Genomic DNA, 26,772 nt, shown 5'->3' with positions numbered 1-26,772 from the left:
ACCTCGGGATTATTTAATCTAATTACACAGCACTGAACTCCCTGTTTTGGACATTTCAAAAATTTACCATTCCACCGCAAATGCTTTTATTTGTACTATCATTGGGGGTCATTCCAAGTTGATCGCTAGCTGCCGTTGTTCACAGCGCAGCAATCAGGCAAAAAAATTGGCAATTCTGCGCATGCGTATGGGGTGCACTGCGCACGCGCGTCGTACTTTCACAAAAGCCAATGCAGTTTTACACAAGCTCTAGCGACGCTTTTCAGTCGCATTGCTGATCGTTGAGTGATTGACAGGAAGTGGGTGTTTCTGGGTGGTAACTGACCGTTTTCGGGGAGTGTGTGTAAAAACGCAGGCGTGCCAAATAAAACGCAGGAGTGGCTGGGGAAACGGGGGAGTAGCTGGCCGAACGCAGGGCGTGTTCGTGACGTCAAAACAGGAACTAAATAGTCTGACGTGATCGCAAGGTAGGAGTAGGTCTGCAGCTACTCTGAAACTGCACAAATTTTTTTTTGTAGCAGCACTGCGATCCTTTCGTTCGCACTTCTGCTAAGATAAGATACACTCCCAGAGGGCGGCGACTTAGCGTTTGCACTGCTGCTAAAAGCAGCTAGTGAGCGATCAACTCGGAATGAGGGCCATTGTTTTTTTAATCGACAGCTGTACCATAGCAATTTTGCCTTCAAACACTTAAAATTCCTGTCTGAATTATCATTACTTTTTTACCCTCACTCATATCCTTTATTTTCTTACACAATCAATATCAATTTCTACACCCATATTATATACGCTTTTATTTGACTTTAAAGTAAATTTACTGCCGTTGAGCTTACACTGTTATCAACACTGCATTTCTCTCCTGCATTTCTGCAAATATACTGCTCTGATTTATTTACAGCCTCCACTCCTATTTCCAATTTTCCTCCCCATATTTACAAACTTTACACTATGTTCAAGTTTTCTTCAACTCCCCACATCACTCAGGGACAGAATAATTAAGCTCGGTGAAGTGATAAAGTGGAAGGTAATAAAGTACCAGCCAATCAGATCCTAACTACCATGTCACAGGCTGGGTTTAAAAAATTACAGTTAGGAGCTGAGTGGCTGGTCCTTTATCACCTTCCACTTTATCACTTCACCGAGCTTAATAAATCTGCCTCCCTGTGTCTACCTAATCATGTATTCTTGCCCCCGGTACTAACCTTTATCCTTTCCCCTACTTTCCTACACCCCCTCCTTTCTCCCCTCCTCAGTCTACCTTCCATCTCTCTGCTTCCTTTCCCCTCCTCTCACGCCACTTTCATTCACCTCTGCCCCACCATGACCCTACTACCACACCACTCAGCCCTGCTCCCTCCCTCCTCTCCCTGTCATCTCCCCACACCCCCAACCACATCACACTGAACTTCTTTCCTTTCCTAGCTCAGGCACCCGCACCACCTCTACTCTCTCATCATCCTTTCCCTCCAAGTCAATCTCACCTCAATGCTACAGCTTCCCTGATAATCTCATTCACATTTCTTCCACAAACTCTCACCCCTCTCCTGTACCCTCTGGAATGACAGATCTATCTATAATAAACTGGTCCTCACTCATGACCTTTTTATCTCCAACTCCCTGGATCTCCTAGCAATAACCAAAAGTCCAAAACCTGGTTTCCCCCTCTGATACCACTTCTCCTGCTGCTCTTTCCATTTGGGGCTTCACATGGTGTTGGGGTCCTTCTATCCTCTGTTTACTTCTACTAACTCATACCCCCAGAACCTTCCCTTACATTCTCTACATTCAAGGTCGAAGCTATACACGTCTTCCAACCTGTTCACCTTCGAGAAGCTGTCATTTAATGTTCCCCTGGCATTCCCAACAAATTACTCGATCACTTTGCTTACTGTCTCACTCACTTCCTCTGTTCAGACATTCCCTTCATTATCTTAGGATATTGATTGGCATGTTAAAAATCACCTAACAAAATCCTCACTCAAAAAATTCCTTAACCTCACATCATCGCTTAGTCACTCCCAGTGGACCTCCTCACTCTCCAATGTGAATCAGAACTCACTTTATCTGGTCTTCACTCACCGTTGTGATATTTCTGACTTCTCTAACTCCCCATTCACCCTCTCTGACCATCACCTGCTCGCTTTTAACTTCTCCCTCTCTGCTTCTCCATCTCTACCTCCTAAGGCTACCATCACTAAGCATAACATTGAGGCCATTGACACTGTTTCAAAATCCTCTCTGCTTGACTCACATCTCTCTCCCATTGTCTCTTTCCTGACCTGAACAAGCCACTTTCCTATATAATGCCTCCCTTACTTCTGCTCTTGACTCTGTTGCTCCAGCAACCACTATTCACTCTCAAAGAACAACACCTCAACCCTGGCATTCCAAAATCACCAGATATCTACAAAAATGTTAATGTACCGCTGAGTGACAGCAGCAGAAATCACACTCTAAAGTGTACTTCCTCTATTTCTCTTATGTTCTCATCCTACAGACGCCCTTTCCATCTCTAAATACTCATACTTCAAGAACCTCATTTCCGTCCAGTGTCTCTTTGCCAATGTCAACTACCTTCTCTATCAATCCCCACCTCGACCCCCTTCTTCACCCTCTGCTCTTGACTTTGCCACCTACTGCCCTCTGACTGCCCTTTCTCTGTATCCTCTCTTGAACCACCTCTCCCGCACTGCCCATAACAGTAGGTGTCGTCCAAGGCTCTGTTATTGGACCTCTCTATTGATCCTCTTTCATCCTGTATAACCTCCCTTCCCACAATTTCACTAACTATTGATGGTACAATTATCTCCTCTAGCCCTCAAGTATGGTGTTTTGACATTATCCTTGATTCCTCCCTCTCCTTCAAACCACTCATTCAGTACCTCTCACAGTCCTGCTGTTTCCATCACAAAAAATTTTTGCGGATCAGACCCTTGATGCTACTAAGATCCTCATCCACTCATTGGTCATCTCTAGATTGGACTACTGTAATCTCCTCCTATCTGGACTCCCTTACAAATGCCTCTCTCCAAACCAATCTATCCTTAATGCTGCTACCAGCTCATCTACCTCTCCAAGCATACTATGTCCACTTCCCTTCTCTTACAAGCACTACACTGGCTCCCTTTCTTCTTTTGAATCCAATTCAAGCTTCTCACAATCGTTTACAAAGCCCTCAGGCATTTCTCTCCCATTTAAAGATCTGACCCTATCTCCCTTTACACTCCCACCCGCCCTTTTCATTCCACAAATGAATGCCGCCTCTCCTGCTAACTGATTACTTCCTCCCATTCCTGCCTCCAAGAAACTGGCTGTACTGCTCCCTACTACTCTGGAATTCTCTACACCACCCTATCAGTCTCTCCACCTGTCTACAAAACTTTAAACTCAAGACCCACTTTTTCATCAAATCCAGCCGGTTGTGATACGGAAGTTAGGCATTAAAAAGATAGGCAGTCATTAGATCGACGGTCAAAATGTCGGCAGGGTCAAAAGGTCGAAACAAAAAATTGGGGTGTTTTTAAACAATTTTTACCCCAATTTGTTGAAACGCGCCCCCTTGTATTTTAATTGCATCCCTGGCCACACTGCAGCTGGGCTGAGGAGAAAAGCTGCAGCTGCTGCTGCCGGGTAAGGAAAAATAAGTGCAATTGTTTTCTTATAGCCTGTCACAGTGACTTTTATGTTTTCATGGAATTGCTGCTTTAAATGTAAGAAACTGTTCAAATTAATGTTGATATACATACCAGTCCTTTGTGGCAAAACACCAGAATCGGTAGATGAATTATAACTTCACTTGTAAACAGCAAGCACAACAAACCAGCAAACTGAAAGAGTGAAAAATTTGTAACAAATTATTAAAGACTAAACACGCTGTTTCTAAAAGTTACTTACCTAAGGCGGAATGTAATAGAATATGACTTGGCAGAGGCTTGTAAGTTTCTGCAAATCACATTCATTTTTCAATATTTTTTGCCCTCAGATTACTGGATGCACAATGCATTGGAAGGTGAGAAATTAAGCTAACATTATAGTGGGTTTCAAATACACACATTGCTTGCAGTTTGGACTATTTTGTAAAGAAGCACAGTCCCCCATCTCAAAAGCTTAACGAGCACTAGCGCTCATAGCCTGAAATGGTAAAATCAGGGGGACAATCAACATAGAGTCCCCTAAAAAAGACACTATTTAACACTAGGACTGGCATTAGGGATATAAAAAATAAGATTTTACTCACCGGTAAATCTATTTCTCGTAGTCCGTAGTGGATGCTGGGAACTCCGAAAGGACCATGGGGAATAGCGGCTCCGCAGGAGACTGGGCACAACTAAAGAAAGCTTTTAGGTCACCTGGTGTGCACTGGCTCCTCCCACTATGACCCTCCTCCAAGCCTCAGTTAGGACACTGTGCCCGGACGAGCTGACATAATAAGGAAGGATTTTGAATCCCGGGTAAGACTCCTACCAGCCACACCAATCACACCGTATAACTCGTGATACTATACCCAGTTTAACAGTATGAAAACAACTGAGCCTCTCAACAGATGGCTCAACAATAACCCTTTAGTTAACAATAACTATGTACAAGTATTGCAGACAATCCGCACTTGGGATGGGCGCCCAGCATCCACTACGGACTACGAGAAATAGATTTACCGGTGAGTAAAATCATATTTTCTCTGACGTCCTAGTGGATGCTGGGAACTCCGAAAGGACCATGGGGATTATACCAAAGCTCCCAAACGGGCGGGAGAGTGCGGATGACTCTGCAGCACCGAATGAGAGAACTCAAGGTCCTCCTCAGCCAGGGTATCAAATTTGTAGAATTTTGCAAACGTGTTTGCCCCTGACCAAGTAGCAGCTCGGCAAAGTTGTAAAGCCGAGACCCCTCGGGCAGCCGCCCAAGATGAGCCCACCTTCCTTGTGGAATGGGCTTTTACTGATTTAGGATGCGGCAGTCCAGCCGCAGAATGCGCCAGCTGAATTGTGCTACAAATCCAGCGAGCAATAGTCTGCTTAGAAGCAGGAGCACCCAGTTTGTTGGGAGCATACAGGATAAATAGCGAGTCAGTTTTCCTGACTCTAGCAGTCCTGGAAACATAAATTTTCAAGGCCCTGACTACGTCCAGTAACTTGGAATCCTCCAAGTCCCTAGTAGCCGCAGGCACCACAATAGGTTGGTTCAAGTGAAAAGCTGATACCACCTTAGGGAGAAACTGGGGACGAGTCCTCAATTCCGCCCTATCCATATGGAAAATCAGATAAGGGCTTTTACATGACAAAGCTGCCAATTCTGACACACGCCTGGCTGAAGCCAAGGCCAATAACATGACCACTTTCCACGTGAGATATTTTAAAACCACGGTTTCAAGTGGCTCAAACCAATGTGATTTTAAGAAACTCAACACCACGTTGAGATCCCAAGGTGCCACTGGAGGCACAAACGGGGGCTGAATATGCAGCACTCCTTTTACAAACGTCTGAACTTCAGGTAGTGAAGCTAGTTCTTTCTGGAAGAAAATCGACAGAGCCGAGATCTGTACCTTAATGGAGCCTAATTTCAGGCCCATAGTCACTCCTGCTTGTAGGAAATGCAGAAATCGACCTAGTTGAAATTCCTCTGTTGGGGCCTTTTTGGCCTCACACCAAGCAACATATTTCCGCCATATGCGGTGATAATGCTTTGCAGTTACATCTTTCCTGGCTTTAATCAGCGTAGGAATGACTTCCTCCGGAATGCCCTTTTCCTTCAGGATCCGGCGTTCAACCGCCATGCCGTCAAACGCAGCCGCGGTAAGTCTTGGAACAGACAGGGCCCCTGCTGCAGCAGGTGCTGTCTGAGCGGCAGAGGCCATGGGTCCTCTGAGATCATCTCTTGAAGTTCCGGGTACCACGCTCGTCTTGGCCAATCCGGAACCACGAGTATTGTTCTTACTCCTCGTTTTCTTATTATTCTCAGTACCCTTGGTATGAGAGGCAGAGGAGGGAACACATAAACTGACTGGTACACCCACGGTGTCACTAGAGCGTCCACAGCTATCGCCTGAGGGTCCCTTGACCTGGCGCAATATCTCTCTAGTTTTTAGTTTAGGCGGGACGCCATCATGTCCACCTGTGGTCGTTCCCATCGATTTACAATCAGCGTGAAGACTTCTGGATGAAGTCCCCACTCTCCCGGGTGGAGGTCGTGCCTGCTGAGAAAGTCTGCTTCCCAGTTGTCCACTCCCGGAATGAACACTGCTGACAGTGCTAGTACGTGATTTTCCGCCCATCGGAGAATCCTTATGGCTTCTGCCATTGCCATCCTGCTTCTTGTGCCGCCCTGTCAATTTACATGGGCGACTGCCGTGATGTTGTCTGACTGGATCAGTACCGGCTGGTGTAGAAGCAGGGATTTTGCCTGACTTAGGGCATTGTAAATGGCCCTTAGTTCCAGAAAATTTATGTGTAGGGAAGTCTCCTGACTCGACCATAGTCCTTGGAAGTTTCTTCCCTGTGTAACAGCCCCCCAGCCTCGAAGGCTGGCATCCGTGGTCACCAGGACCCAGTCCTGTATGCCGAATCTGCGGCCCTCTAGAAGATGAGCACTCTGCAGCCACCACAGCAGAGACACCCTGTTTCTTGGAGACAGGGTTATTAGGCGATGCATCTGAAGATGCGATCCGGACCATTGGTCCAACAGGTCCCACTGAAAGATTCTGGCATGGAACCTGCCGAAAGGAATTGCTTCGCCGTGGAGAGTCCAAACGGCAGCGTCTGGAATTGGTAATGGCAATCCTGTACCACAAATCTGAGGTACTCCTGGTGAGGATAGTAAATGGGGACATGCAGGTAAGCATCCTTGATGTCCAGGGATACCATGTAATCCCCCTCGTCCAGGCTTGCAATAACCGCCCTGAGCGATTCCATCTTGAACTTGAATTTTTTTTATGTATGTGTTCAAGGATTTCAAATTTAAAATGGGTCTCACCGAACCGTCCGGTTTCGGTACCACAAACAGTGTGGAATAGTAACCCCGTCCTTGTTGAAGTAGGGGCACCTTGATTATCACCTGCTGGGAATACAGCTTGTGAATTGCCGCTAGCACAGCCTCCCTGTCTGAAGGAGTAATCGGCAAGGCAGATTTTAGGAACCGGTGGGGTGGAGACGCCTCGAATTCCAGTTTGTACCCTTGAGATACTATTTGCAGGATCCAGGGATCCACCTGTGAGCGAGCCCACTGATCACTGAAATTTTTGAGGCGGCCCCCCACCGTACCTGGCTCCGCCTGTGGAGCCCCACCGTCATGCGGCGGACTTGGAAGAAGCGGGGGAGGACTTTTGCTCCTGGGAACCTGCTGTTTGTTGCAACCTTTTTCCCCTACCTCTGCCTCTGGACAGAAAGGACCCGCCTTTTCCACGCCTGTTTTTCTGAGTCCGAAAGGACTGTACCTGATAAAACGGCGCCTTTTTAGGCTGTGAGGGAACATGGGGTAAAAATGCTGACTTCCCAGCAGTTGCTGTGGAAACTAGGTCCGAGAGACCATCCCCAAATAACTCCTCACCCTTATAAGGCAAAACTTCCATGTGCCTTTTTGAATCTGCATCCCCTGTCCACTGGCGAGTCCATAAGCCTCTCCTAGCAGAAATGGACAATGCACTTATTTTAGATGCCAGCCGGCAGATCTCCCTCTGTGCATCTCTCATGTATAAGACTGAGTCTTTTATATGCTCTATGGTTAGCAGAATAGTGTCCCTGTCTAGGGTGTCAATATTTTCTGACAGGGAATCTGACCACGCAGCGGCAGCACTGCACATCCATGCTGACGCAATAGCTGGTCTAAGTATAATGCCTGAGTGTGTATATACAGACTTCAGGATCGCCTCCTGCTTTCTATCAGCAGGTTCCTTGAGGGCGGCCGTATCCGGAGACGGTAGTGCCACCTTTTTAGACAAACGTGTGAGCGCTTTATCCACCCTAGGGGGTGTCTCCCAACGTGACCTATCCTCTGGCGGGAAAGGGAACGCCATTAGTAACTTCTTAGAGATTACCAATCTTTTATCAGGGAAAGCCCACGCTTCTTCACACACTTCATTTAATTCTTCTGATGGGGGAAAAACTACGGGTAGTTTTTTCTCCCCAAACATAATACCCTTTTTAGTGGTACCTGGGTTTATATCAGAAATTTGTAACACCTCTTTCATTGCTTCAATCATGCAACGAATGGCCTTAGTGGACATTAGACTAGACTCATCGTCGTCGACACTGGTGTCAGTATCCGTGTCGACATCCGCGTCTGCCATCTGAGGTAGCGGGCGTTTTAGAGCCCCCGATGACCTTTGAGACGCCTGGACAGGCACGAGCTGAGAAGCCGGCTGTCCCGCATTTGGCATGTCGTCAAATTTTTTGTGTAAGGAGTCGACACGTGCACGCAATTCCTTCCATAAGTCCATCCACTCAGGTGTCTGCCCCGCAGGGGGTGACATCCCTTCTATAGGCATCTGCTCCGCCTCCACATCATTATCCTCATCAAACATGTCGACACAGCCGTACCGACACACCGCACACACACAGGGAATGCTCTAACAGAGGACAGGACCCACAAAAGCCCTTTGGGGAGACAGAGTGAGAGTATGCCAGCACACACCAGAGCGCTATATAATGCAGGGACTAACTGAATTATGTCCCCTATAGCTGCTGTTATATATACTGCGCCTAAATTTAGTGCCCCCCTCTCTTTTTTTTCCCTTTTCTGTAGTGTATACTGCAGGGGAGAGCCAGGGAGCTTCCTTCCAGCGGAGCTGTGAGGGAGAAATGGCGCCAGTGTGCTGAAGGAGATAGCTCCGCCCCCTTTTCGCGGACTATTCTCCCGCTTTTTTATGGATTCTGGCAGGGGTAATTATCACATATATAGCCTCTGGGGCTATATATTGTGGTATTTTTGCCAGCCAAGGTGTTTTTATTGCTGCTCAGGGCGCCCCCCCCAAGCGCCCTGCACCCTAAGTGACCGGAGTGTGAAGTGTGTATGAGGAGCAATGGCGCACAGCTGCAGTGCTGTGCGCTACCTTGGTGAAGACTGATGTCTTCTGCCGCCGATTTTCCGGACCTCTTCTTGCTTCTGGCTCTGTAAGGGGGACGGCGGCGCGGCTCCGGGACCGAACACCAAGGCCAGTTCCATGCGGTCGATCCCTCTGGAGCTAATGGTGTCCAGTAGCCTAAGAAGCCCAAGCTAGGTGCAAGCAGGTAGGTTCGCTTCTTCTCCCCTTAGTCCCTCGCTGCAGTGAGCCTGTTGCCAGCAGGTCTCACTGTAAAATAAAAAAACTAATTATATACTTTCTTTTTAGAAGCTCAGGAGAGCCCCTAGTGTGCATCCAACCTCGGCCGGGCACAAAATCTAACTGAGGCTTGGAGGAGGGTCATAGTGGGAGGAGCCAGTGCACACCAGGTGACCTAAAAGCTTTCTTTAGTTGTGCCCAGTCTCCTGCGGAGCCGCTATTCCCCATGGTCCTTTCGGAGTTCCCAGCATCCACTAGGACGTCAGAGAAACAAGGGATTCATTCAGTGTGAGGCCTCCTGACATAATGTCCATTTTTTTTATATAGAACATTGGACAAATTTGGATGGTGACTTTTTGGTGGGTTTTTTTCTGTTGATTTTCCTGTATCATTTTTGTAGTGATGATGAAGGAGTAAATTAGGATGGTCACTGGGATGCTTTTTGTATTATATGGCAACTAGAGTGCTCTGCATATTGTATGGTGGAACTTGGATGCTCTATGTACTTTATGGAAGTTAATAGGATGTTCTCTGTATTGAATAGTGGTTAATAGTGTGCACCTTTACGGTCTTTTGGTTGCTCTCTACATTATATGGTGATCATTGGCCTGCTCTCTGTATTGGCTGATGGTCACTGGGATGTTCTTTGTAATGTATGGTGGCCACGGGCATGGTGTCTTTATTGTATGCCATTTACTAATACATCTTTCAGAGAGAATCTGGGGCTTGGACCCGTTTTTTTGCCTGGCTTTTGGAACACAGGTTGGATCACAGTCCGAGCTCCGTACCCACTTTCACTCAAGAGATTAAAATGTCAGGACATTTAGACCTGTAAATTTGCAAGCTCAACCCAGACTCTATGGGGGATATTCAATTGTTTGAAAAGTCAGTCGGGTGTCTGTTTTTTGCTATCTAACAGACAGGAAGAAACAGCCACCCAACCTACTTTTCAAACATTTGAATTTCCCCCTATATCTGTGTAAAAGGATCCACCCAGGTAAGATTAGCTGGGGTCGCGACCAGGGTGGTTGAAGCCCCGAAAATTTTGACCCAAGTGGAACCCTTGCTCATTGAAAAAGGACATGGGTTTCTTTCTCTGAAAAGTGTATAAGATGATCTCTTTAATGTATGACAGTCACTGTGATAGTAACATAGTTTCTGAGGTTGAAAAAAGACAATTTGTCCATCGAGTTCAACCTATTTGTGGTCTTCTACGCTGTATAATTTTTAGTACTAATTTTGTCTGTTGCTAATGTCGGCCGTTGTGTTTATACCTCTTTTTTTTTTTTTAGAACTATAGTGCGTGACTAAGCACCATAACCCTGTATATCCTTATCCTTTAGGAATTTATCTAGCCCATTCCTAAAAGTGTTGATGAGTCCGCCATTACTACTCTCTCAGGCAGGGAATTCCAGACATGTATTGTCCTTACTGTGAAAAAACCTTTTCGCCTCTGTGTGCGAAATCTCCTCTCCTCTAATATAAGCAGGCGTTGAGGTGTCCTCTGTGTTGATCTTACCAAAAACAAATCCCCCGCAAGCTCTGTGTATTGTCCCCTTATATAATTGTAAATGTTGATCAGGTCCCCTCTTAATCTCCTCTTTTGCAGTGTAAACATGCCTAGCCTTGCAAGCCTTTCCTCGTATTCCAGCATCTCCATTGCCTCTGAACCTTTTCTAGTTCCAAGATATCCTTTTTGTAGTATGGTGCCCAAAATTGTGCACAGTATTCAAGAGGTTGTGTCACTAGTGATTTATATAATGGGAGTATACCACTCTCATATCCCTTGCATCAATTTCCCACTTTATGCATGCTAATACCTTGTTAGCCTTCTTTGCTGCAATCCTATTTTGGGTACTGCTGCTTAGTTTGCTATCTATGTGAACACCTAAATCTTTTTCCAGTACAGAATCCCCTAATTTTACTCCATTTAGTATGTAGGTGTTATTTTTGTTCCTGCTACCAAAGTGCATTACCTTACACTTGTCTGCATTGAAGCTCATTCTCCAGTTTGCTGACTATGCTTCAAGTTTAACTAAGTTGTTCTGAAGAAACTCAGCATCCCCCTCCATATTTATAACCTTACGCAATTTGGTATCATCTGCAAACATTTACACCATGATCTCTAGATCTACTGCTAGATCGTTAATGAAAATGTTGAACAATAGTGGTCCAAGTACAGACCTTTATGGCACACCACTTAGTACATCAGTCCAATTTGAAAAAGTTAATTTACCACAATGTGCTGCTCCCTATTATCTAACCAGTTTCTGACCCAAGTGCATATTGTGCTCCCTAGCCCTAGTTCTTGTAACTTATAGATAAGTCTCATGTGCGGTACTGTGTCAAAAGCTTTAGCAAAGTCTAAAAAGATTACATCCACCTCCTTACCCTGATCAAGGTTTACACTAACTGTTTCATAAAAGCCTAGTAAGTTTGTTTGACATGATCTATCCTTCCCAAATCCATGCTGGTTCCTATTAATAACCTTATTGGCTTCAAGGAACTTCTATATACTATTCCAGTACTTTCCCCACTATAGATGTAAAACTAACTGATCTATAATTACACGGTTCAGCTTTACTTCCCTTTTTGAATATCGACCCTACTTCCACTAAATGCCAGTCTTTGGGAACCATGCCTGATGTAAGTGAGTCATTGAAGATCAAAAATAGCGGTCTTGCTAGTTCAGAGTGAAGATTCATGAGACCCCTTGGGTGAATTCCATCGGGACCAGATGACTTATTAATCTTCATTTTTTTTAATCGCTCACAGACTACCTCCTCACTTAAATTAGCACTTAGCAGTGTGACACAGAGTCTTTGTTGAGACTGTGTGTTAATCCCTGCATCTGGTCCTCTCTTATAAAAACCGATGACAAAAACTCATTTAATTTGTCCACTATGTCATTATCGTTTTTGATTAAGACTCCCAGCTTGTGCTTTAAAGGGCCTATACTCTCCTTCTTTAATCTTTTGCTGTTGATATATTTAAAAACAATATTGGGGTTTGATTTGCTTTCCTTTGCTACGAGCTTTTCAGATTCTACTTTAGCTGCTCTTATTTAATTTTTGCATATTTTGTTACAATCCTTATATTGCTGGAATGGTCTGATTTGTATATATTGAATGCTTGCCTTTTTTTGCCCATTAGTTCCTTAATCTTTTTATTAAGCCACATTGGTTTGGAATTTTTAGTCCTTTGTTTGCTGCCCATGGGAATAAATTTGCGAGTATTATTAACTAGCAGTGATTTTAATACCTCCCATTTCTCCATAGTATTTTTTCCTTGAAACAAAGTTTCCCATTCAATGTCCCTTAAAGCTTCCCTCATCATGTCAAAGTTGGCTTTGCTAAAGTTTAGAGTCATAGTTGAGCCAATATAGGACTGCTTATGAAAACTGATATTGAATGTGACCATATAATGGTCACTGTTTCCCATGGGCTCCCCCACTATAATATTTGATATCAATTCCCCATTGTCAGTTAATACCAGGTCTAAGATTGCATTGTACCTAGTTGCTTTCTGCATTGTATTATTTTCATACAATTACTCTTCGTATTGTATGGCTGTCACAATAATGCATGTATTGATGCCCTCTGTACTGTATATCAGCCCTTATTATGCTAACCATACAGTATGGTGGTCACTGGGAAGCTCCTTGTATTGGCTGGTGGCCACTGAGATAGTGTCTGTATTGTGTAGCATTTACTAAAATGCCTTAAGTATTGTATGGCAGTCACTGTGATGCTTTCTACATTGTCTGATTTTCATAACATTGCTCATTACACTGTGTTGCTCTCAGAAAAAGCTATGTGTACTGAATGGATGTCATATGATTGTCTCTGTGTTGTAGTGCAGTCAAATAAAGCTCTCTGTTTTCTTGTGATCACTAGTTTGCTCTTTAAGATGGATCATCCCTGATTGCTGTTTGTATTGTATGGTGGCCACTGGATGGTGTCTATATTCTGTGGTTTTTACTACGATGTTCTCTGTATGGCAGTTATTGTAATGCTCTCTGTAATGAATGATTTTCATAATATATTGCTATCTATACTATGCTCTTTATAGAATGCTCTCTTTGTTGTATTGTGATTACTGGTATGATCTCTGTGTTGTATCATGGTTAATAGTATGCTATGGTGTATGGCAGTCATCAGAAAGATCTCTTTGTATTATGTGGTTTTCACTGAGATGCTCTTTGTATTGTATGCAGTTACTAGGATGCTCAATGTACTGTATAGCGGACTCTTCAAGTTACCTTTCAAAATATATTTTTTCCTTTGCAGAGATATAACACTCAGATTAATAAATTTTGTACACTTTATTAACAGTGTGGAAGTGGTCTCAATTTCTCCAACTTTATACAGAACATACTTGTCAAGGTACTCCCTATAAATACTATTTGACGAGGGAGTTAATGAATTGTAAAGGGATTATATTGATTGTGTTTGATACAGTGTCAATTATTTTTGAGCAGGTGTGAATTAATGATAAGGGGTTGATAATGTCTAGCAGTCACAAAATATGCTTTATTAAGGTGGCCATATGTATGCTATGTGTCTTGTACAGCTGTCATTAGGAGGCTTTGTTAATAAGATGTGGTCATCAGGAAGCACTCTGTATGGGAAGCAGTTAGTATCCCGGCTGTTGGGATCCTGGCGGTCAGGATATTGACGCCAAAATCCCAACAGCCAAGGAATCCCGGTAGTCAGAATCCCGACCAGGGCCTGGAATCCCCACTCGGGGACAATCGGGATCCCATATCATTGACCATTCCCAACCATCGGGATCCCATGCTGAATCCCTCTGTATTGTATGTTGGTCACTGCAATGCTTTCTGTATTTTATGTAGGTCACTAGTATGTTCTTTGCATTGTATGGTAGCCATATCTTTATTGTGTAGCATTTACTAAGATGGTCTCTGTAATTTGTGGTAGTCACTTTGATGCTCTGTACTGATTGGTGGTCACTAGGATGCTTTCTGTACTGTATGTAGGTCACTGATGTTCTCCGTAGCACATGGTGGTTACTAGCATGCTCTCTGTATTGCATGGTTTCTCTAAGATGCTCCCTGCTTAGTATGGAAACTAAAAGGATACTCTTTATAATGTGTTGTAGTCAGTAAGATGCTTACTGTACTATATGACCTTCTGTACATAGTATGGCGGCCAATAGGATACTGTCTATATAATGTGGCAGTCACACTGGTATGTTCTCTGTAGTGTATGGTTGTCATACAGTGCTCTCTATATTTTATGCCAGTGATAAGAATGCTCTCTTTATTGTATGGTGATCACAGAAATGCTCTATTTTACACTTGTCAATAGTATGCTCTTTGTGTTGTGTCATTGTCACTGGTATACTGTGTTGTAAGGCAGTCATTAGATGGCCTCTGTATTTTATAGCAGACACTGCTCCAAGTTTACCTTAAATTATATGCCAAGGGACTATCTCATAATCTTTCTGTTAGATTATATTTATCCTGGATTTATCCTTTTCAGAGAGGCAACACTTGCACATTACAGTGAATATAATGCTTCTCTGTACAGATGAAGAGAACAATGGGGGTCATTCCGAGTTGATCGCACGTAGCAACTTTTTGCTGCCCGTGCGATCAACTAGACGCCGCCTATGGGGAAGTGTTTATCTGCACAGCAGTGCTGCGAACGCTTGTGCAGCCCTGCTATGCAAAAAAAGTTTTCTGTAAAAGAAGACCAGGGTAAGAGTTACTTACCCTGTGCAATCGTTCCAGCGATGCAGGTCCCAGAATTGACATCAGACATCCGCCCTCCAAACGCCTGGACACGCCTGCGTTCACCGAACCACTCCCGGAAAATGGTCAGTTGACGCCCCGGAACGCCTTCCTCCTGTCAATCTTCTTGCGGTCGCCGCTGCGACCGCTTTTGCCGTTAGCGCCTGCGCAATGCGGCCGCCGAGCATGAGTAGAACTGACCCGTTTGCACCGCTGCGACAAACAGCAGTGTGCGAACAGGTCGGAATGACCCCCAATGTGAACCAACAGTATCGGTTTTCAGCCCATTTATTAAGAACATTCTTACCAGGGCTAATCTTTATAAACATATTTTGTAGTAGCATTACAGCAGCATTATAATAACATTACAGCCCTTATTGTGCGTATTTCCGGATAATCCAGATTTTGCAAGTTTCAATGTAGAATACCAACTACACAATATAGCTGCATTTCTGCATTACCTATTATTTCTCAATGCACACAGACCACCTTTCTACTAAACTTAAGGGTTCAATCTAAGAGGTCATTCCAATTAGACGCAAGCTTCCGTTGCTGCTGCATTTCAATGAATTCGCTCAAAAGCAATTGTAGCACCACAGTTTTGAGTGAGTTTGGGCTTCCGGAAAGTGTGGCTGTTGCTGTGCTGACTCGCAGGTGTAAGAAACTCGCACCCAATTGAATTGACCCCTTAGTGGCTGAACTTGGTTTATTAAAAAACTCACATTTCAGTATTAATTTTGCAAAATCAGAACCCTTGAAACTTGCACTCACAGAACAATACATTATATTTTGCAATCTCATTCATTTATTTGGACACATTTATTCAATACCTAGGCATATCCTCTAACTCAGGCTCTCAAACATGACCATCAAAGCACACTAAGGAGTACATTAACTATATTAAACAATATGGAAACCACAACAAGATAGTGCAATTTAGTGTTTCAGATGATGTATCACCCAAGTTCTCCAAAACAGCAAAATGATGATGGAATTGACATTAATAAATTCTTTATGTAACCAAATATGCTATTGTCCCTCAAGGAACTGCATTTACAGGAATGCAAAACAGGATACGCCCAAAATGGTAATCTTTTTCTTCCTTTCTTCTGGGTGTGGTATACAAGACCTACAATGTCTACCTCGACAGTCATTAGGTCTATCCCATATGATCAACATGCATTAGGTCGACGTTTACTAAAGGTTGACATGGACAAAAAGTCGACATGGACAAAAGGACGACAAAGAAAAAGTTTGACACTTCTTTTTCCATTTTTTATGGCTAGTGTGGATAATTTTTCCATCTGGGACCACCATTTGTAGAAACGCTTCACTAAACACAAGGTTACAAAAGGTTATGATTTGTGACATGGTAATCAAGGATGAAAAAAAGTCACAATATATGAAAAAAAGCAAAAAAACAAGTGTCAACCATGTGTGTCTCGACCATTGCCATGTTGAGCATTTGAATCTGCTGATCTGCAATGTAGGCACATTTGTGACCCTTCAGAAAAAAGGGCATGGTGTACCACAAAGGTGCATGGCCTAGCTGCAAAAGGTGTGGCAACTGTCCCACTGAAATCACACACTAGTCTACCCCACAGTAATAAGACACATTGTTACCCACAGAAAAAAAGGGGGATGCGTATTGGGGGGTAATGCCACAGCCAGGGGACACACTTCAAGGCTTTCGAGTTGACAGCTTTCAAGCAGTTGAAGTTTGAAAATAATATTGTAATTTACAGGAGAACCACAAGTACCAGCATGCGGGGCATTAAGGGCCCACTGTTACTTCTAATCACCCTGTAAAACAGATATTAAAATAAAGACAGTACATACATACTGTGACAGTACAACTTTATTAAACACACAGACTCCCTCTATGGGAACCGATACATTGAAGTCAATGATGTGAATCGCAAGGTTATTAGAGGACTACCTTGCCGTTCCCATCATTGACTACAATGTATTGTTTCCCATTATTGACTTCAATGGAGCAGTTCCCGCCATCAAAGTCAATGGGGAAAGGTTTGATTGACAGTATGGCCGCTCACAGCCAATCAGCAGGCTGTTCCTACAGAGGCAACCGCTGATTGGCTGGCGGCTCTTATAATGACAGAAGTTGATCATTTTCGTAGAGAAAAAGCGTCCGGCATGGAACGGGTTTTGCATTGTTATTTTTTTAACCCCTTGGATGCCTATGTGGTTTGAAGAGAACCTGATCTACACCAGGGATAGGTGAGTATGTAATTTTCAAACAGGAATGCTGCTTGGACAAGAGGCTACAAGGAGTCTAGGTAAGTATGTGTGAGTGTGTTTATTAAAGTTGTAGATTCATGTTGTGTGGATGTCTTTATTTTAATATTTATTTTACAGGGGAACTAGAGGTAACTGCGGGCCCTTAATGCTCCGTATGCTGGTACTTTTGTTTCTCCAAGTACCAGCATGTGGGGAAGGCTATTATAAAAGACAATATTATGTAGAAACTTCAACTACTTGAAAGCTATCAGCCTGGTACCCAAAGCCGAAGAGTTACTGACTAGGTGGGGGGGGGGGGGGCGGCAGTGCTTCGGCCACGGGACCCTGCTAAGTGTGTTCCCTGGCTGTGGCATTACCCCTGTGGAGTCTTTTGCTGGTTTTAAAAAATATGGGGGTCCCCTATGCCTTGGGCAGTACAGATCGTGTAATGGTTAGCTATGCCTCACAACAGTGGGGTCATGGGTTCGATTCCCACCATGGTCCTAACTGTGTGGCATTTGTATACTCTCCCCTTGCTTGTGTTGGTTTCCTAAGGGTACTCTGGTTTACTCCCACAATCCAAAAATATACCGGTAGGTTAATTGTCTCCCAACAAAAATGAACCCTAGTATGTAAGTATGTTAGTGTGTACCTCTGCTCGTAGTAGGGTATATAGACTGTAAGACATACTTGCCTGCCTGACCCTCTCCATGAGGGAGAAAATGCTCTGTTCCTGGACTTTCCTGGTAATGTATTATTGCCATCACCTGTGGTGAGCTAGCTAATTGATAAGAAAGGTGTTTCACTACAGGTGATGGCAATCATACATTACCAGGAAAGCCCAGGAACAGAGCATTTTCTCCCTCATGGAGAGGGTCAGGTAGGCAAGTATGCTGTAAGACTGATGTGAATGGTCAAAATATTCTCTGTAAATCACCGCAGAATATGTGTGTGCTATATAAATAACTAGTAATAATAATAACAATGATAATATCCACCCCCCCCATATTTTTTAAACTAGGGCCGGCTACAAGAGCCCACTGTTGCTTCTTAAAATACAGGGGAACCCTACAGTTTTTTCCCTGTATTTTTGGAACCAGGACTGACTCAAGAGCACAGGGTTGGTTATGCTTGGGAAGGAAGGGGAACACTGTATTCTTTTATCATTAACCATTTACTTACTTTTACACAGAGAAGCACTGCACATATCTCAGTGATCTGTGCATGCTTCTCTACACGTACTGCTGAGCAGGAAGTCTATTTGAAGTGCTTTCTGGTCCAAGTGTGCACAAATCACAGGTGTGTTTGCAAGAATGAGTCTAGGTAAATTCACTGGGCCTAATTCAGATCTGATCGCAGCAGCAAATTTGTTAGCAAATGGGCAAAACCATGGCCCTCATTCCGAGTTGTTCGCTCGGTATTTTTCATCGCATCGCAGTGAAAATCCGCTTAGTACGCATGCGCAATGTTCGCACTGCGACTGCGCCAAGTAACTTTACTATGAAGAAAGTATTTTTACTCACGGCTTTTTCTTCGCTCCGGCGATCGTAATGTGATTGACAGGAAATGGGTGTTACTGGGCGGAAACACGGCGTTTCAGGGGCGTGTGGCTGAAAACGCTACCGTTTCCGGAAAAAACGCAGGAGTGGCCGGAGAAACGGTGGGAGTGCCTGGGCGAACGCTGGGTGTGTTTGTGACGTCAACCAGGAACGACAAGCACTGAACTGATCGCACAGGCAGAGTAAGTCTGGAGCTACTCTGAAACTGCTAAGTAGTTAGTAATCGCAATATTGCGAATACATCGGTCGCAATTTTAAGAAGCTAAGATTCACTCCCAGTAGGCGGCGGCTTAGCGTGTGTAACTCTGCTAAATTCGCCTTGCGACCGATCAACTCGGAATGAGGGCCCATGTGCACTGCAGGGGGGACAGAAATAACATGTACAGAGAGAGTTCAATTTGGGAGGGGTGTTTTCAAACTGAAATCTAAATTGCAGTGTAAAAATAAAGCAGCCAGTATTTACCCTGCACAGAAACAATATAACCTACCCAAATTAATCTAACTCTCTCTGCAAATGTTATATCTCCCCAACCTGCAGTGCACATGGTTTTGCCCACTAGCCAACAAATGTGCTGCTGTGATCAGATCTGAATTACCCCCTGTGTTGTCTAGGGAAATTATATGCGAGTTTGACCGATTGTGTATTTCATTGTATGTCCATGTCCACCCATGGTTTTATGTTTTGAAGTTCTATTCCATGCAACAATCCCATGTTTTCACTTTGGTAAATTCCTGTGTTTGTAAAAATGCCAAAACATTCCAGTGTTTGCAAACTTAGGCAAACACAGAGCTTAGTAAGTTTATCCCTATGAATTTCCTGCCTTTAAACGGATAATGTACTGACTTTTTAGCTCTATCCACAAATCTTGGTAAAGTTGGACTAATATGTTGTTAGAACAGAGTTGTTTGTACTACAGTACTTTAGATTCACAAAACCAACACTACCCATCTTAGGACATGGCCACTCAGATATACATTACAATACACTCAGACAGCAGTGCAATAATTAGTGTCTGCAGGCAGCAGTGAAGCATGGTGAAGGTTCCTTGCAAGTTTGTGGCTGCATTTCAGCAAATGGAGTTGGGGATTTAGGGGCTAATTCAGTATGGATCTCTTATACGATCTCCTGCACAGTTTCCTGATTATCGATTATTGTTCATTCACTTTGCATTTTGTACTTCTATTTTTGAAAACATGCTTACGTTGCAGTATTATTTCAACACCTGCCTAAAACTTTTGCACATATCATCATATGAAACATGATGATATATTTATTTTTAACAGGCCATTTCAGAGGGACTGCTTGTATCACTCTCTATCCAGTAATCCAGCATTTCCTTGAACAAGACATGCAGTAGAACTAAGCAATATAAATACCCAGATTTGTACTTGTGGAGCTTGCTGCAAATGAAATTTTATATAAACTGTCCCAACAAACATATGGCATATCCAGGGCAGAGTGGGTACAGAACCGGGTACTTGGGGTGTGTGCGGCCTTATGTAAGGAGGCATGGTCACACCTCTTTCTAAAAATAAAAAAATTAAAATATAGTATTCGCACTTTGTTGCTTCCCTCAGGCAGGAGCAGATCAATGGGGGGGGGAATCAATCAGCAAGATGCCCCCCCCCCTCCCCCCCCCCCCCCCACACACACACACACACACACCTGCTGCGCCCAGTCAGAGGAGACTGTTGCTGCTTTTCAACCTCCTTGCACAGGCTGCACTGATGCCAGCCAAACACACAGCATGTGGCGGACATGGATAATTACCGGCAGCTCCCAACCCCTCAGCGCCACTGGGTAAATCTTCTGGTACTGTCCAAAGTCAACATTCTATTGTCAAGAGGTTCTACCTCACAGTTCTTAACTACCAGAGTCATTACAACGTATATTACAAAGTAATAATAGTCTTAACAAAACACCATATAAAGGAGGGCCATTTCAAAATCCCAGCAAAAACATGCACACTCACTTTTTTAGTAACTCAAATTATATTTACAAACATATTCACCGTAGCCTACATATATAATTTGTAGTATTCATGTTGTCCATACATGCATTAAAGTACCACGTAAAACAATACAAGGAATTGCATTTATGGCCCTAATATTTTTAAATAAAATGAATTACAACACTGCCCTCTAGTGAAACATCACGTAAGTGCAGGTATCTAACTATATTACTTGCACAGATTAAGAAGTTCTATGCACATACAGTATAACGGTGGCTCAATTTCTTGTGCATAAGTGTATACTGTAGAAAAATTAGGGAACCTAGAGCTTGCTGAATCTGAATACACTATGGACTGTACAATATTATAGCATCACTCATTATTTAGTGAGGGTTATGTTCTCACATAAATGAAAACAAAGTAGTATTTAACAAGGCTACACACGTTTAGGACTTAACGATCAGTAGCAGAATAGATATATAGAGGGTGAATTAATGACAGTAAACCTATTCTTCTTTAACATAAATTATCATTAAGGATTCCTGACAGCAAAATATTATACAGCAGTATTATACAGTATTATACAAAGTATTAAACCTCCCCCCCCCCTCTCCCCCAATCCTTCCCATACCTAAACCTATCCCGCCAGCTATTCTGTTGGACGGGATGCTGGCTGTCGGAATTCCAACATCCGTCTTCTGCCCCTTTCGGAGTTACAGTTTCGGGATTACAGCGACGGTATTTCAGATGCAGGATCCCGATCGTCAGCATCTTCACCGCATCCCAGCAGAATTGATGGTAGGAAATAGCACTTATTCAGCAGAGGAAAAGCATTTTATAACTTACCACTAATAGAAACATTCTGACTTCCTTTACAGCTCCCAGAAATCCAAAAAAACATGCAAAACATGTTGCAGCTCCCACAAGAATCACAGCATATGTAAAGACAATTGGAAATGTATAGAATGTATAGAGCTCCAGTTCTAAAAACATATAACATATATAGGTAAATCAGCTTCTTACTAAATTATCTAGATAGAAGTACAGACTTTTAATATTGGGGATTTCAAATGACGTTCTAAAGAATATCCTGACAAACTACGAATCTATACTAATACTAATCTAAAAAGATGTGCATAGTTTAGGTCCAAGCATTCTTGTAATTCATGTAATTGGTCTGTCTGAATATAAATATTTTGGTGTTTGCCTGATTTGATTCTTCCCAACAAAATGGGCCCTTATTTGTAGAAAATCATATATGGACAATTACAGTAGATACAAAGACAAGCAACCAATGATCGATAAACAGAATCTAGCCAGTATTGTACATATTCCTTCTGTTTGTAACAGATGGGAACCTGTTTGCATGATCTCTGAGCAGAGGCGACGCACCCGCAGGGCCTGTTTTGTTTGAGGACATGTGGTCCTTTTTATAGACATAATGAGTAAGATGCTAAATAATTTGCATATATGAAAATTACTTTGACACTTAGCCTGTGATTGCAGATGATCTAGTGTATGCTCTGTCTGCCTGCTTGGCTGACATATAAGATTGAGTGAATAGTGATTGGGATACGGTTTGTGTAATAAGCAAGAAAATATATCTTTCTAAAGAATTATATAGTTTCCTTAATTCTGAAGGTGTATCATATAATGTGCTCATAATATGTAATTTTATTTCTTTTTAACTTCTCCCTTGATGCTGGACATGCCCACTATCTGGAAAGTCTTGGGAGGAGGGTGCTGCTGCCATGGCCCATGGCTAGACCGTACACCTCAGGTGCTGCCCATGTGGGGCCACTAGTACAACAATTTTTTCCAGGGCCGCTTTTTGTTCCCAATCCGCCACTGTCTCTGAGTGAATACTCATCTCTGTGCAATACACCGATGCAGTGTTTTACTCACATAGATACATCAATGTATACATGCAGTGATGCAACTCCCAATAGCAGTGTGGGGGAGGGGAGGGGGGGGGGGCACCAGCAGGGGTGCCCGGAGGGGGGAGGATACCTACAGCATAAAGAGGCCTGCAGGGCACCTTGCCTTTGTAGTGTGTCTGTATTTACACAGCTGTGGCCACAGAAGGGTTAGGCAAGGGGGAAGAAGGGGTGTTGGAGACCTTACCTCCAGGGGAAAATAAGAATTTACTCACCGGTAATTCTATTTCTCGTAGTCCGTAGTGGATGCTGGGTACTCCGTAAGGACCATGGGGTATAGACGGGCTCCGCAGGAGACTGGGCACTCTTAAAAGAAAGATTAGGTACTATATCTGGTGTGCACTGGCTCCTCCCTCCATGCCCCTCCTCCAGACCTCAGTTAGGGAAACTGTGCCCGGAAGAGCTGACATTACTAGGAAAGGATTTGGAATCCAGGGTAAGACTCATACCAGCCACACCAATCACACTGTACAACTCGTGATAACTATACCCAGTTAACAGTATGAACAATAACTGAGCCTCTCTCAACAGATGGCTCATACAATAACCCTTTAGTTAAGCAATAACTATATACATGTATTGCAGAGAGTCCGCACTTGGGACGGGCTCCCAGCATCCACTACGGACTACGAGAAATAGAATTACCGGTGAGTAAATACTTATTTTCTCTGATGTCCTAGTGGATGCTGGGTACTCCGTAAGGACCATGGGGATTATACCAAAGCTTCCAAACGGGCGGGAGAGTGCGGATGACTCTGCAGCACCGAATGAGCAAACTCAAGGTCCTCCTCAGCCAGGGTATCAAACTTGTAGAATTTAGCAAAAGCGTTTGAACCCGACCAAGTAGCAGCTCGGCAAAGTTTTAAAGCCGAGACCCCTCGGGCAGCCGCCCAAGAAGAGCCCACCATCCTCGTGGAATGGGCTTTTACTGATTTAGGATGCGGCAGTCCAGCCGCAAAATTTGCAAGCTGAATGGTGCTACAGATCCAGCGAGCAATAGTCTGCTTTGAAGCAGGAGCACCCAGCTTGTTGGGTGCATGCAGGATAAATAGCGAGTCAGTTTTTCTGACTCTAGCCGTCCTGGAAACATAAAGTTTCAGGGCCCGGACTACGTCCAGCAACTTGGACTCCTCCAAGTCCCTAGTAGCCGCAGGCACCACAATAGGTTGGTTCAAATGAAACGATGATACCACCTTAGGGAGAAATTGGGGACGAGTCCTCCATTCTGCCCTTTCCATATGGAAGATCAGATATGGGCTTTTACATGACAAAGCCGCCAATTCTGACACACGCCTAGTCCAAGCTAAGGCCAAAAGCATGACCACTTTCCACGTGAGATATTTTAGTTCCACGGTCTTAAGTGGCTCAAACCAGTGGGATTTTAGGAATCCAACACACGTTAAGATCCCAAGGTGCCACTGGAGGCACAAAAGGGGCTGAATATGCAGCACCCCTGTAACAACGTCCGAACTTCAGGCAGTGAAGCCAGTTCTTTTTGAGAGAAAAAGGGATAGGGCCGAAATCTTGGCCTTTATGGATCCTAATTTTAGGCCCATAGTCACTCCTGACTGTAGGAAGTGCAGGAATCGACCCCCCTGGAACTCCTCTGTAGGGCCTTCCCGGCCACACACCAAGCAACCTATTTTCGCCATATACAGTGAAAAAATCTTGCCGTCACGTCTTTCCTAGCCTTTATCAGCGTAGGAATAACTGCATCCGGAATGCCCTTTTCCGCTAGGATCCGGCGTTCAACCGCCATGCCGTCCAACGCAGCCGCGGTAAGTCTTGGATCAGACAGGCTCCCTGTTGCAACATGTCCTGACTGAGAGGCAGAGGCCATGGGTCCTCTGAGAGCATTTCTTGCAGTTCCGGGTACCGAGTCCTTCTTGGCCAATCCGGAGCAAAGAATATTGATCACACTCCTCCGTTTATTACAATTCTCAGCCCTTGGGTCTGAGAGGAAGAATAGGGAATATATAGACCGACTGGAACACCCACGGTGTTACTAGTGCGACCACAGCTATCGCCTGAGAGTCCCTTGACCCAGTGTAAAACCTTTTTTATCTTTTTATTGAGGTGGGACGCCATGTAGTCCACCTGAGGCAGTTTCCATCAATTTGCAAAACTGCGTGAAGACTTCCTGATGAAGTCACCACTTTCCCGGGTGGAGGTCGTGTCCACTCCCGGAATGAACACTGCTGACAGTGCGCTTACTTGATTCTCCGCCCAGCGAAGAATTCTGGTGGCTTCTACTCTCGCCACCCTGCTCCTTGTGCCACCCTGGCGGTTTACATGAGCCCCTTCGGTCTGACTGGATCAGAACCGGTTGGTCGCGAAGCAGGAACTCCGCTTGACTTAGGGCGTTGTATATGGCCCTTCGTTCCAGGATATTGATGTGAAGGCAAGTCTGTTGGCTTGACCACAAACCTTGGAATTTTCTTCCCTGTGTAACTGCCCCCCACCCTCGGAGGCTTGCATCCGTGGTCACCAGGACCCAGTCCTGAATGCCGAATCTGCGGCCCTCGAGAAGGTGAGCACTCCGCAGCCACCACAGGAGAGACACCCTGGCCCTGGGGGATAGGGTGATTAACCGATGCATCTGAAGATGTGATCCGGACCACTTGTCCAGTAAGTTCCATTGTCCTTGCATGGAACCAGCCGAAGGGGATGGCCTCGTATGATGCCATCATCCTTCCCAGGACTCGAGTGCAGTGATGCACTGACACCTGTTTTGGTTTTCAATGGATACCTGACCAGTGTCATGAGCTCCTGAGCTCTCTCTATCGGGAAATAAACCCTCTTCTGGTCTGTGTCTAGGATCATGCCTAGGCGAGGCAAATGAGCTGTAGGAACCAACTGCGACTTTGGAATATATAGAATCCAGTCGTGTTGCCGTTTCACTTCCAGAGAAGGTGATACGCTGTCCAGCAACTGCTCTCTTGATCTCGCTTTTATGAGGAGATCATCCAAGTATGTGATAATAGTGACACCTTGCTTCCGCAGGAGCACCATCATATCCGCCATTACCTTGGTGAAATTGGTAATGACAATCCCGTACCGCAATTCTGAGGTACGCCTGATGAGGTGGATAAATGGGGACATGAAGGTATGCATCCCTTATATCCCGATTCATTTCATGCATACAATGACCGCTCTTAGTGATTCCATCTTGAACCTGAACCTTTTCAGGTATATGTTCAGGGATTTTAATTCAATATGGGTCTAACCGAACCGTCTGGTTTCGGGATTATAACATGGTTGAATAATAACACCCTCTTGTTGAAGGAGGGGACCCTTGACCACCACCTGTTGAAGATACAATTTACGAATTGCAGTTAACACTGGCTCCCTCTCTTGGGGGTAAGCCCGCCGGGTCCTCGGTGAGGGGGCATCTTCTCACAGTCCAGCCTGTATCCCTGCGATACAATTTCTATTGCTCAGGGATCTAACAGGGAGTGAACCCACTTGTGGCTGAACTTACGAAGGCGTGTCCCCACCGGGCCTAGCTCCGCCTGTGGAGCCCTAGCGACATGCAGTGGATTTTTGTAGAGGCCGGGGAGGACTTCTGTTCCTGGGGACTAGCTGTGTTGTACAGCTTCTTTCCTCTGCCCCCGGCTCTGACAAGAAAGGACGCACCTCAGACTTTCTTGTTTCTTTATTCGAAAAGCTGCATTTAATAATGTCGTGCTTTCCTAGGCTGTGCAGGAATATAAGGCAAAATATCAGAATTACCAGCTATAACTGTGGAGACCAGGCCCGAGAACCTTTCTCCACACAATCCTCAGCCTTCCATATGCCTCTTAAGTCGGCATCATCTGTCCAATGTATATTCTACAGGACACGTCAAGCAGAAATCGACATAGCTTTTGTCTCTAGGACCCAGTATACTCATGTCCCTTTGGGCATGCTTTATAATTATATATCTATCACTTAAGACAGCATCTTAAAATATTTATATGCATACTAGGGTCTCAATCTCTGCTGATAAGGTACCTGTCCACGCTGCCACAGCGCTATAAACCCATGCCGACACAATCGCCGGTCTGGGTAGTATACTAGAATGTGCACGCTATCTGCA

At 44.3% G+C, this 26,772-nt stretch overlaps 1 protein-coding gene across 13 annotated transcripts in view; it reads right to left on the bottom strand.

Moving 5' to 3' along the window:
• Positions 1 to 26,772, bottom strand: part of TSPAN19 (tetraspanin 19) — a 130,115-nt gene that overhangs the window by 65,095 nt on the left and 38,248 nt on the right. For all 13 annotated transcript variants that reach the window (XM_063927665.1, XM_063927677.1, XM_063927667.1 and 10 more), the window contains 2 exons: positions 21,604 to 21,740; positions 3,747 to 3,827 (listed from right to left, as the gene is read on the bottom strand). In XM_063927665.1, coding sequence (XP_063783735.1) covers positions 3,747 to 3,827; positions 21,604 to 21,740 — 218 coding nt within the window. The remainder of the gene's footprint in view (positions 1 to 3,746; positions 3,828 to 21,603; positions 21,741 to 26,772) is intronic.

Source organism: Pseudophryne corroboree, chromosome 6 (genome assembly GCF_028390025.1).
Source record: "Pseudophryne corroboree isolate aPseCor3 chromosome 6, aPseCor3.hap2, whole genome shotgun sequence".
Taxonomy (NCBI): Eukaryota; Metazoa; Chordata; class Amphibia; order Anura; family Myobatrachidae; genus Pseudophryne; species Pseudophryne corroboree.
The sequence above is the reverse complement of the archived record's forward strand: the minus strand, read 5'-3'. Positions and strand labels throughout refer to the sequence as shown.